The sequence below is a fragment of the Agelaius tricolor genome, unplaced genomic scaffold (genome assembly GCF_023055355.1).
Source record: "Agelaius tricolor isolate 1412-34295 unplaced genomic scaffold, bAgeTri1.0.p SCAF_12, whole genome shotgun sequence".
NCBI classification, from domain to species: domain Eukaryota; kingdom Metazoa; phylum Chordata; class Aves; order Passeriformes; family Icteridae; genus Agelaius; species Agelaius tricolor.
Window position 1 is genome coordinate 15,586,601 of NW_027269272.1, and position 12,038 is coordinate 15,598,638.

Genomic DNA, 12,038 nt, shown 5'->3' on the forward strand with positions numbered 1-12,038 from the left:
GACCTCTGTGCAGGGAGGGTGAGGACAGGGTTGGGGACAGATGCCCGCTCTCTTTGGGTCACTAGATGGCACAATTCCGGCTCTTTTCTTCCTTGCTCAAAGGCGTTTTACAGCAGGAACCCAGCAGCTACAGGGAGAAAATAGTTCTCGCTGCCGTACCGGCGATTGGACAGAGTATTTCAGTCATTAATCACTTGCCCACAATATTTAACAGATGCAGAAGAGCAAACTGTGGGAGTCCAGCCCCAGCTGAGAGAGAAAACCTTGCATTCTTGATGGAATTTTACTTTTCTCTCCTGGAAAGTTTAGGAAATGACTCTAAGTAGATGCGTCTAGGGTGAGACAAAGTCTTCAGCTGCTGCAGGTGTGCACTGGGGTCTGAGCTTTGTGGCTGCCAGCAAAGGTCCAGGCAGCCTCCAAAATCAATCCCCCATGCCCAAGGGCCGCTCCCATTTGTGCTGCTGCCTTTTGTGTGTCCTTGCAGAACAGCAGTGATCCCCTCCACAGGAGCCAAAGCAGGTCCTGAGCAAAACAAAGCACCTGCTGAGCAAGACCTGGATGCGGGTTAGGGAGTCACAACACTCCAAGGCAATTGTGTTTATTGTATCCCACTGATGTTAGTTACAGCGTGTAAGAAAAACACAGTTCTGCACTGCTGTTCCTGTCTCCTGGAAATAATTGTTCAGATCCCCTGAATTCACACCAAAATCACATGGCAATGTCTGTGAAAAGGCAGGAAATCCATATCCTGGGAAACACTGATGCAGCTGCAGTAGGAGATAGCCTGGTTCACAAGGTCACAGTAAGAGTGAGCACTAATTACAGCTGGAGATGTTAAAAGCCCTCATGAGCAAGGCTGATCTGGGCAAGGAGAGGACGAGATGCTGCAGGCAGAAAAGGACAGCCATTGTAGGTGCCATTTTTTTATCTCCCTCACTTGCCTGTATTAAAATGGGAAATCAATAGTTATCTGTAAGGCATGGATTCAACTTAGCAAAGAACTTACCTAAACACTTCACTGTTTTCCATAACCTGCAACCAGCCCTGGCAGAGTGCACAGAGATGCCAGGGGAGAGCACAACGGGGAGCCCCAGTCCAAGGAAGCTCCCTGGGGCAGGCACACAGGCAGGAAAGGTGCCATTCCCTGCTCCCAGCTAAACCCCTGACTCTCCCTGTGCCCTGGGAAATGAAGACAGAGGTGCCCAAATGTTGTTGTTCTATTTCTCTAGAGTCCCATAATGGCATTATCAGACTTCTAAAGGCCATACCTCTTTGGTTTATTCTCATGGCTACAGGTCTTCACTGACTCTCCTTGTTCTCTCTCAGGCCAGGGCTCCTCCAAGGCTCCCCCTAACTGGCTAACCCAGCCCCTTTTATGCCAGTTCTCTTCATTGGTCACAGCTGCAGCCCAATTAAGGACAACTGCAACCTCCCGGGGCAAAGCCTATATACAGATACTCAGGTACAATACATTTCCTCTACTATATTTCCCCCTTTTCTTTTACTTGAAAAGCCTATATACAGATACTCAGGTACAATACATTTCCTCTACTATACCCAAACATAGAAAAATGCCCCTTGTAAGCTAGTGAAAGTATGGAGAAACCTAAAAATCTGTTGGAACTGATGGATTAAATGTTGGGCCTCAGCTCAGCTGGAAATTACAATTGAGCAAAAAGCCTTGGTAAGCCATCAATGGTCATCAGGAGGGGGAAAACAGTCTATTGTCATTGCTAGTGAGCTGCTGCTGAATGGAATGCAGGTAGGTATTAAGGAAATACCTTAATAACTGAGCTCACCTGATACATCTTTAGCCTTAGGGACTGGTTGTGATTTTGAAAGAATAAATAAGTCCTGTTTACTTTCTGGGAGGTTTCTTGCTAATGAATATATAATTAAACTAGAATAGATCTGCATTGTGAGCTGATAATGAGCTAATGAGGACTGAATCCTGCAGTCATGAAACCAGTGTCAGTATTAAATCAAACAGGGATTAACAATTAAATATTAACAGCTGATCAAAACATCAGCTAGACTGTCAGCAGAATTTGAATAATGAAGCAATGCAGTACTGGACTGGTTACAAAACATTAACCTAGCAAAACTAAGAGCTGCTGTGACCTTTTCCTGGTCCTCTTCTGTAAGAGATGGGTCCTCAAAACCATATTGTAGCCATAGAGTTTGGCTACAATAGAAGTATGATTAAGGAATTAACTCTTATTCTATACACATACTGAAGAAGAGAGGCTCACAAGTGTTGATGCAATATTCTTGATATACAAAGAATATTTGTACATTAATTCTTTGTGCGTGAAGTGTATTTGAGGAGGATGAGTTAAGGTGGTATTTGTGCCCTATTTGTGTACTCCAAGGAGGAACACAGAGCTGGAGGGACCAAAGAAACTAATCCTTAATATTCACCCCTAATCAGGGCATAGACATTCAGTGCCCACTGAGCCACTGCTTGGTGTGACCCATGCATTGCAAATCACAAAACAGCTCCCACCACCTTGAAACAAACTGAAGACCATTTAAGATAAAGGCCAAGAATTCTCCTCTATCACTGAACAGGAGAAATCAGTGATCTGAGATTTGTAATTACACCTGCACTTCTTCTCTGCTAAACAAGAAATAAATCTTCACAGCAAGAAATAACCTTTGTGCTTAGAAAAAGCTATGGAAAACAACAGCAAGAGGCTGGCAGGCATCCCTGAGTGGTTGTGGGGAGGGATAATGTGCTGGCTGCATAGGCTGGGGAGTTTTTGATTCAGAGTTGATGTTTTTGCTGGGTACCTCCTCCCCAGGAGCATCTCTGAGCTGGGTGAGCTGGGCTGAGGCTGCCTGCAGCATCTCTCCTCCCTCGGGGAGGCTGAGGGAGCATTTGCCTCTCTGGGCAGGAGCAGGGATGTGGGCAGTGGAGCAGTCACTGAGCACAGCTCTGCCTCTGGGATGTGTTCACCCTCCATCTCCTTCCCACTGTGTCTCTGAAGGAGCAGGGCAGCAGGGACACAGCCCAGGGAGCAGACCCAAAAATGTTCCCAGAGTTTCCCTGCCATGGCAGAGAGTGTCAGCAGTGCCAGCTCTCCTGCTCCAAAGACCCACAGAAAACACATTTCTGATGGGGCTGTAAAAAAGTTAAAAAAAAAAAAAAAAAAACAAACAAAAAAACCAACTGCCAAGCTCTGAATGCAGTTTCCTGCAATAACAGACAAAAATTCCTGTCACCTCCAGATCTCTTTGTGCATTCTTGGTATGATCTGTGAATTCATCACATTGCTCATAACTCTTGTACTCGTCGTCTCTCAGGACCTTGTAAAAAAGCATCCATCACCCCTCCTACTGTGTTTACATCTGTTTGATAGAGCTCATCTGTTGGCAGTAACCTGCTCCCAGTTTGGCTGACATAAACGTCTGCCAGCCCAACAGCACGAACTCGGCAGGCACGAACGCTGCAGGCACCAGCCTCCCTTGCCTGGGCAGCACAGCTGCCACCAGGGCTCTGCTGAGATGGTTGTGCTGTGCCCTGAGCCCTGTGGAGGTGCCAGGGCTCTGCTGAGATGGTTGTGCTGAGCCCTGTGAGGTGCCAGGGCTCTGCTGAGATGGTTGTGCCGTGCCCTGAGCCCCGTGGAGGTGCCAGGGCTCTGCTGAGATGGTTGTGCCGTGCCCTGAGCCCTGTGGAGGTGCCAGGGCTCTGCTGAGATGGTTGTGCCGTGCCCTGAGCCCCGTGGAGGTGCCTGGCCCTGCAGCAGGGCCATATGGAGCTGCTGTTGTCCTGTCTGTTCCGGGCCCTGGGTGCTTCTCAGCTTGGAGCCATGTCAGGGCTGGGTTATGTTTTGGCCTTGCTGGTCAGCTCTGTGCTGCAGCACAAGGTGCTGCTTCCAGAGGAACCCATCAGAGGACTCAGCCCTACATCTTCCATCATAGGAGTTATCAGAAGTGCTGCTTGGGATGCAGCTCACTCCAGCCTCAGCCAGCCCATCTCCCTCTGGCCCACACAACATAAAGTTTCATTCATACTGTCTGGGAGAAGGAAATCCAGCCTCCCCATCAAGCAGTCCACAGAGGAAGCCTCCCTCTGGTAGTGCTTCAGCACCCACAGCTGTGCACACCCAGCTGAGACTCCAGCTTTGTTTTTCCACTGCTCCTAAGCAGATAAATCTCTGTGCTGGGAGACTTTTCTCAACCCTCAGTGGCTGTGACATGGTGTGGTGCCCATGGTCAGAAAGGACTGGATTTGGACAGTTCCTACCAACCCTAAGAAAACTCTGTCTCAGCTTCTCTCTCTATTAAAGGCATGAAAAAATGTTCACATCCATCCTTAGGGAACATGTTAAGGCACACAGGGGTCTTCCTCCCCCACCCTAGTGAAGACCTAGCTGATGCCCTAACCTCATCCAGCCTATGGCAGCCTGGATTGCAGCCAGGGACAGCAGCCCTGAACTAGGTTTAAATACCTTTTGATGGAAAGGGACAATTATAATTTATCCTAGCTTCTAGTTAATGTAGATGTATTGTAATGCACAAGTTCAGATTTTGGATCTTCACTCACTTTGTCCAAGAAATGTTTTTATTAAGCAGAATGAAGCTGGCAATTTCCAGATTTCACTGAGTTTTTAGTAGTGTACCTTTTAACATTGACTGAGAAGGACTGCATTTTTCAGGCAAGAATGCACCTGCATTTACAATCATTTCTCAGTGCAGACTCATGGACCAAAGAGAGGGTCAGACATTTAACACAGCTCTTATCTCTTGAAAAGCTCCCCAAGAGGGGCAGACCCCCCTACTGAGGGCACAGGGTCCAGATGTTGGTCAGGCAGTCAGTCCCTCCTTTTGCCAGGATTTTCTCCTTTGTACACTCTGTTGACACATTGCCAGATGTGGAACAGACCCATCTTGCAGTTTGGGGGTCTTCATGCAGAACACTGTGCTCTGATTCAGGAATGGCTGGTTTACCTCACTTCCACCAGTAGTGTTGAGACAAATGCTGAAAAAAGTTTGTGTTGGTTATTTCAGTCTGTGCTTATACAAGTGGTCTCAGCACTCAAATCAAGAGGATTTCAGAAAGCGGGATCTTCGCAGAGTTTACTTTCTTGAAGGAAAGGTATTTTGAAGCTCTCGTAATGCAAACATTGTGGCATACAGTAGGTCCTTGAAATTCAACTGCATCTGTATCACAACCACAAGAGCTTGAGTCTCTGTGCAATCCACTACAAATTAAAGCAGAGCTCTTTCTGGAGCACTTACCTCCTCCTCACACCCTCGTGTCCACAGCATACATTTTGGAGGTGGCTGTCTGTGAGGATGGCAAATGCACGTTTGTTACAACAGTGGCAGCTGAGGAATAGCCTTTCCTCAAGGAGTAGGCAGAATGGAATCTTCCAGAACTGGTCTCTGTGAGGCACAGGGAAAGAAATAGGAACTGCTGATGAGTGCTTGGTGACTTTCAGCTGCAAAGTTTCATTATTCAGGGAAAGCAGCACTCCAAGATGTGACATAGTAACAACCCACTTTATGGCATCCTTACACCTCAGCTCCCACATGAAGACCTTGATGTGCTTTCTAGAGCTGCCTAAGACTATTCCCCTTTTACAGCTGAAAATATCGCCACTGGAGATGAGCCACCATGCCAAAGGACTTTCCCCACCCTGTAGCACACCCTGAGCAATGGCTCTGTCCCTGAGCTGTGCCTCAGCCGTGCTTCCTCACCTCTGAAGAGATACATGCAGCAGGTGAGCAGGGACCCAGACAAGAAGCAGCCAAGTGACCCCGCCATGCCAAGCCAGCAGGACCAACCAAACTTGTACTGGATGCCCAGGAAGATGTTGTGGAAGAGCAGAGAGGAGCGCTCCACGTAGACATCCACGGCGTACCACACAGAGCCCGTGATGCCAGGGAGACCTGCAGAGAGGGGCCACACTCACAACCATGGGGGATCAGACCTAAAGCTGTAGCTGCAGGGTGGGAAGACCTTGCTGGGACAGCAGGTTTTGGCCCCTGTCCATGCTCTGTCCTCGGTGGATTCACCCTGGCTCCTGCTGATATCCTGTGCTGCCAGGCAGAGGCTGCACCTCTTGGCTTGGCACTCACACACACTTCCAACACACGGGCAGCACTCAGGTTTCTGCAGCAAAAGACAGGGAGCTCCTCCCATCTCAGCTGCTTGTAAAGTTGTCTCTCCAGAATTCAATTTTCTGATCTGTTTTGATTTTCAAAAGTTTGATGATGCTTTTTAGACAAACTTTGAGAAATGAATTGGAAGATGCTTAAAAGCGCCTCTCGATGTGTTTTACATGTGCTCCCAGTGGCTGGGGTGAGTTATTAAATCTGCTTAGACTGAAGAAGAAGTAGCTGCTTGATATGGCATAAAGTCAAATTATATTATTTGGTACCTAGTTATTTTTGTGTTTAAAATTCTCCCACTGGCTGTAACAGCAAAGCACCTCAGCCAGTTGGGTATTTATCACCTAGAAGGGACAGACATATTATTATCCTTTTATTAGAGATCAGCTGCAGAGATTTTGGGCTAAGTGACTTGCCCAAGGTCACACAATCTGTGGCAGAGCCAGGAACCAAACCAGGATGCCAGGATTTTCTAGTCTTTCAGCAATTGGTTTAGAGACCTACAGCAAGGTCTCTTTACTGTATCAACAACCTCAACTGCTCCACAGTCAAACAGCAATAAATGGCAGTCAACTCAAAGCAAACTCACCTGGTCAAAACATGAACTGAAAGCAGATAAACTCAACTACATGGTGTTTGAGGCAGGTGGTGAACAGAAGCAGCTGCATTACACAAATAAATCAAATAATTTATATATTTAATCAAATTTCCCCCTACAGAAAATCACCAGCCAAAATAAAAGAAGGCTTTTAATGCTTCCCCACTTTGCTAAAGGGTGTCCTACAGAATGGGAACACAGTGGGGAAATACCTGCAAGGAGCAACATAACCCCAGCCACCAGGCAGATGCGAAGCTTGATGAGCGGCTCATCAGGAAGGAATTTCACACAGTCCAGTCCCAGGACCAGGAAGAGAAATCCAAATCCTGACAGGAGGTCTGCTGTTATCATCATGGCTCGGGTCAGCACCAGTTTTACTGCAGAACAAAAGCAGATCATTTTAGTGCATGAGGAATGGAAATGTGGGCAGGTAAAGGGGTCAGATCCCACAGGAACATTTTTTTTCTGGTGTTCAGCTTTTTTCATCTTCCCCTGGGAGTAATACCTGACTGAGAAAAGGAACATGCCTCTAATTATCTGTCACTGAGTGGAACAGATACTCTTAGTCTACACTCAAGTGTCCCCACCACCACTTCCAGAAACATCTCTGACTCTCACATACCAGAATGCTCGGCGTAGATGGAGTCGTACTCATCACAAGTTTGGATCCCATCAAAAACGTTTGTGACACATTCCCACCACAGGCCACGGCATTTTGTACTCACCTGCGGATTGAGAGGACAAAAAAGACCACAGGTTAAAATATCCACCAAAGCAGCAGGTGGTTGTCTTAGCCCTTCAACAGAAATCCTGGTCCAGTTACAATGATGGTAAACCAGAGTGTTTAGCTTGAAGAGAAAAAGCAGAATTATGGAGGAAAAGGACAATGTTTTCTATGTCCCTACTAATGTTTTTACATTAGAGCAAAAAAAAATCAGACTAGACATTAGGAAAAAAACACTTGCCTACTAGTAAGGATAAAAATTTTTAAGGAAATTTCTGGGAGGAGCTGAGGGGTGGCTGACCAGAAAGATCTAAGAGCAGATTTGCTCACTCATTGCCAAACTCTTGTCTAGGCTGAGCTGGGCAGGGCTGTGGACCAGACAACCCGAGATCTTGCTGCCTGTGCTCCCCTTCCTTACACCATCCTCCTGATGGCTAAGGAGCAGCTCAGAGAGTGGGAGAGGAGTCTGGATGTGAGCCCCTCTGCAGACAGCCGGGGAGGGCGGCCCCCAGGTGACTCAGCTGTGAACACTGGCTGGAAAACCAGAGGCAGCCAGTGCTGATCCCGGCCCTGGGGGTGCTGATCCCGGCCCTGGGGCTCCCTCTGTGCTGCCAGCCGTGGGACCACGCGTGCCCAAGCCACAGTCATCACTGAGACATGCGGACTGGGGCAGGCCAGGCAGCAGCATCATGGTTAATCGCCTGTCCTCCAGCCCTAGATACCATTCCCAGCCCAGCCTTCCATAAATCACTTTAATACGGGAGGCGTTTCCATTACCAATGCAAATATGGCAACAAGCACCTTTAAAATATTCCTGGAATTGCTCATAGGAGGAGCAGAGTTAATGTCGGTGCAGCTTTGGACTCCAGCCCGCCCACTTCTGCCAGCGACACCCACTGCAGTTAATGGAAAGAGAAACTCTTCCAGCAAATGAGCTTCACGCAGGGGAAGGGGACCAGGCTTGCTCGGATGATGCAATAAATTCATTTTTCTTACACTGTGTAAATCACAAAGCAGATAATAACATATCTCGGACACATAATAAAGTCTTATTCAGGATGTACTGAGGTCTGTAGCCAACTGTAATATTTTCTCCACAACACAATGTCTGAGCCAAGCCGTGCACCTCCTCTCTGATACTGCTGTCTGGATCAAAGGGGAGGAAAAATGACTCGCTACTTCAGACTGGCAGAAGAGATACTATTTGTATTTGAATGGAAATAATCTACATGTTTTGTTTCATGAAGATGAGAAGTGCTTAACGTTTCTGAGAATCTCAGGGCATATTTAATGAAAAATATGATGAAAAATGAGAAGCAGTGATGGAAAATCTAATTTCATTGATTCTGTGCTTTTCAAGAAAACAAAGTCTTGTAAAACAATTTGCCATGTTTACATTCAATGTATTTTTATTGTGGCCCTCTTAATGCAGTTGCAGGTCCTCTTCTGTCTGAACTCACCACTGTTCAGGCTGTGCTTGAAATTAGCATATTTTTATTAAATTACATTTTGTTCCACTTGTGTTTATATAATTTCTCTTTCCTCCCAAACCACCATAGGCTTATTTATACTACTCTGCATTCAGCTAATCATGTCACTTACTTCCTCACTTGCTGATATTATTACTGTTTTTTAAATCTTACAAGCAGCATCTACATCTAAATTATTTATAAGGAGACTAACAGGATTCCAGGTTTTGTCACCCTCCAAGCAAAACAGAGGTCTTAAGCACAACAGTTATGGTCTAGCTTGTGAAAGAACCCCCTTCCCAGACTAACAAAAACTTGTTTAATGTTTTTTGTTTCTTGGGATGTTTCAGTTGTCACTACTCCTGCTACAGCCAGCATGGGCAAAGCAGGAGCCAGCCCATCTCCACACAGCCTGTGTGCAGCCAGGGATAATTGTCCCATTGCCTGGTGCAGGAGGGATAGGAACAGGTGTCAGTGTGGGGACCTGTGGCTGCCCTGAGCTGCTGCTGAGCTACTCTGCTTTCTGCTGCCACTTGCTCCCCTCTGCTTTGTTCACGGTTGATCCTTCTGGTTGTTAATCTGCTCCCAAGCCACCTTTGAGCATCTTCCCTTGTGCTGACAGCACAGACCTTCAGGCACACGGGAACTTGGTGCTGTAAAGGGGACAGGGGTCAGGGCATGGGGCATCATGTGAGGACATGGATTTCCCCATCCCATGGCTGGACTCTTGCACCATGTTGGTAGCACTAATTCCCCATCACCTCTCTCCCCCTACAGCAGAGGTGCTCCAGCTTCCCTGGGCCCAGCTGAGGACTCTCAGAGCAGCCAAAATCACAGCCATGCTCCTCATCCCCCTCGGATTACAAAACACGACCTGCTTTCCCTAACACAAGTATGCATGTAAAACATGAACTGCATAATGACTGTAATACATATAATTATATCCTATTCATAATGTATAATTAATATTAAAATAATTCTCATACAGAAAAAAAGGAAAATTACAGAACAAGTGCACGCTTCTCCTTCTGGGGAAAGCGGAGAAGACAAACACGTAAGCGATGTTAGTCACAGTGTTTTACCGCACTCTGAGAAGGTGCCAGCAGACAATGATTACAAGCCCAGCTTGAGTGTAAAACAGGCAGCATTTAACAGCAGTGGCGGTATTTATAATCCACCTGCAACAGGGAGGGACGGTCTACACAATACAGCACTCGTTGAGAAGCAGATTATGGGCTTTTTCCACTACAAACTACCGCAAAAATTGACCCAGCCCTGTCTTGATGCTTCACAGGGAGTCACTAACTTAAATAACTTTCTGTAACCTGTTGTTTCTCAAGGGAGGTGAGGGGCTGTGAAAGCTGAGTCAGGGCCCCTGCAGCCTCTTCTTCCTGGGATGCTCCTCTCCACTGGGACCACAGTGAGGGTTTCATCCTCCCCAGCTGCAGGGGGCCAGGGTCAAAGCCAAGCAACCAGCCACCACCCAGCAGCTGTTGCCTAACTTACCCTTTTTCCAGCTAAAAACGGGAGTCACTGCGGACTCTAGCCTTTCTGGCCGTGGACATTCCCTATTTAGAGAGGCAGTGAGTCATTAGGGTCATTAAGATCAGTGGTCAGGTATTAAGGCTGGGGGCGTTTTGCTCCATTATTTAGTATTCACACTCAGAGCCGGAATGTGAGAATAGTGGTTGCTAATGACCAAACTGGGTGTTAATGGAGCACTTCGGACAGCCCATCGCAGGTGCCTTTGCCCAGGAAGACAAGGTTACACAGCCTCAGGGTAACGGACCAGCTCTTTACTGGACTCACTCAGGAGCTGGGCTTCTCTCATCTGGTTTTCCCCACAACTGGACTCCTTTGGCTCTTCTGAGTATACTGATACCTTCATCTGAGTACTTTCTGAAAGGAATCTGAAATATCTCCCAAATGAAGAGTCACATCCTACCCAGCATCACTGGGTGCACTCTATTTGTCCTGAAAAGAGGCTCACTGAGCAGACATGCTGACCATCAGGAACTGCACTGCATTGGATCATCACCTTGGCACTTATATCCACCTTTTAGGGTTTCTGATAGTCGGAGTGTCAGGATTTCTTGTAGCATAGAGGAAAAAAAAGTTTTTCTTGTAATTAGTTTCATCCCTCTTTCCTTGGATAATTCACCCCTCCACGTGCTGCAGCTAAATGCTGCATTGCAACCACTGAGTGCAGAGAAGCTCATGGTTTCATATGCTGGATAGCAGATAGAAAGTTTCCTCCTGATAAATGCAGCCAAACTTTCTGTCCTGGAAGGTGTTTAATCTTCACTGCCTAAACGATCCAGTTTGCCAGAGAGCAGATTCCTGCACTGTGGACCTGCAGCTTAAATGTACAGAAATGAATGGCTGTGCTGGGAAGAAAATTACAAATTCACAGTACTAAGTGCTGGAGAAACAGTGGTAATTTTGGACCTGGAGTCTTTGGGGCACACCTTGCCTGTAAGCAGCAATCTGCTCCCTTGTTTGCAATTACCTTTTGCCAATAGCTTTCTCTAATAAGAGAGTGCTACTGTTCACATGAATTCCAGGAGATCTTGAGTCCCCATGCTCCCCTTAAATTTCTGGTAGCCCTGTAGCTCAATGGCTGGTCAGAAAAAGACTTGAAGAGCACAGTTGTACATGCTGGATGTCTCCACCAAGAAGTCTGAACTACAGAATTAGAAATATCTTCAAAATATCCATGCAGGCTGGAGGTACGGGATAACTCTTTTCATGTAAAACTAGAGCCTGTAGATCTTTCCTGAACTTACTAAATAAGAGCATAGTCTGGATTAAAAAGTCTGGCAAAGAGAATTTCACAAAATACCACTTTTCTCCTGCTCTTGCCACAGTAATTATTTTCATTCTCATTCACTTTCATCCAGCACAACAGGGAGAAAGAACATGAGAGTGGAGCGGAGCAATGACACCAGGAACAAACTCTCTCTAGCACACATTGGTTTTGGTGATCAGGCTCTCCTCACCCCAGTCTTACCTCCAGGGAGTCATCAGCATTCACCATCCAGCAGTCTGTCCAGGTAGATATTATCAAAAACGCAGCAGAGAAAAAAGCACAAAAGAAGCCCACATATTGGAGGAAAAACTTCATGCC

The 12,038-nt window shown here is 46.7% G+C and overlaps 1 protein-coding gene across 1 annotated transcript; it reads right to left on the minus strand.

The window, feature by feature from the left end:
• Positions 1–5,251: 5,251 nt before the first annotated feature.
• CLDN16 (claudin 16) lies at positions 5,252–12,038 on the minus strand. Its single transcript, XM_071437047.1, has 5 exons — positions 11,922–12,038; positions 7,341–7,443; positions 6,931–7,095; positions 5,707–5,898; positions 5,252–5,391 (listed from the first exon to the last, which is right to left on the minus strand). The coding sequence occupies exons 1-5, from the start codon at positions 12,033–12,035 to the stop codon at positions 5,252–5,254; spliced, it is 714 nt and encodes a 237-aa protein (XP_071293148.1). The 5' UTR covers positions 12,036–12,038.

What these genes read in the sequence shown, in the direction of transcription:
- CLDN16 (XM_071437047.1), bottom strand. Translation starts at nt 12,035, where the DNA reads ATGAAGTTTTTCCTCCAATATGTGGGCTTCTTTTGTGCTTTTTTCTCT. An exon ending in ATGCTGATGACTCCCTGGAG is followed by an intron (nt 7,444 to 11,921) that starts GTAAGACTGGGG and finishes CTCAATCCGCAG; the next exon opens with GTGAGTACAAAATGCCGTGG. An exon ending in GGTTATGTTGCTCCTTGCAG is followed by an intron (nt 5,899 to 6,930) that starts GTATTTCCCCAC and finishes CCCTCTCTGCAG; the next exon opens with GTCTCCCTGGCATCACGGGC.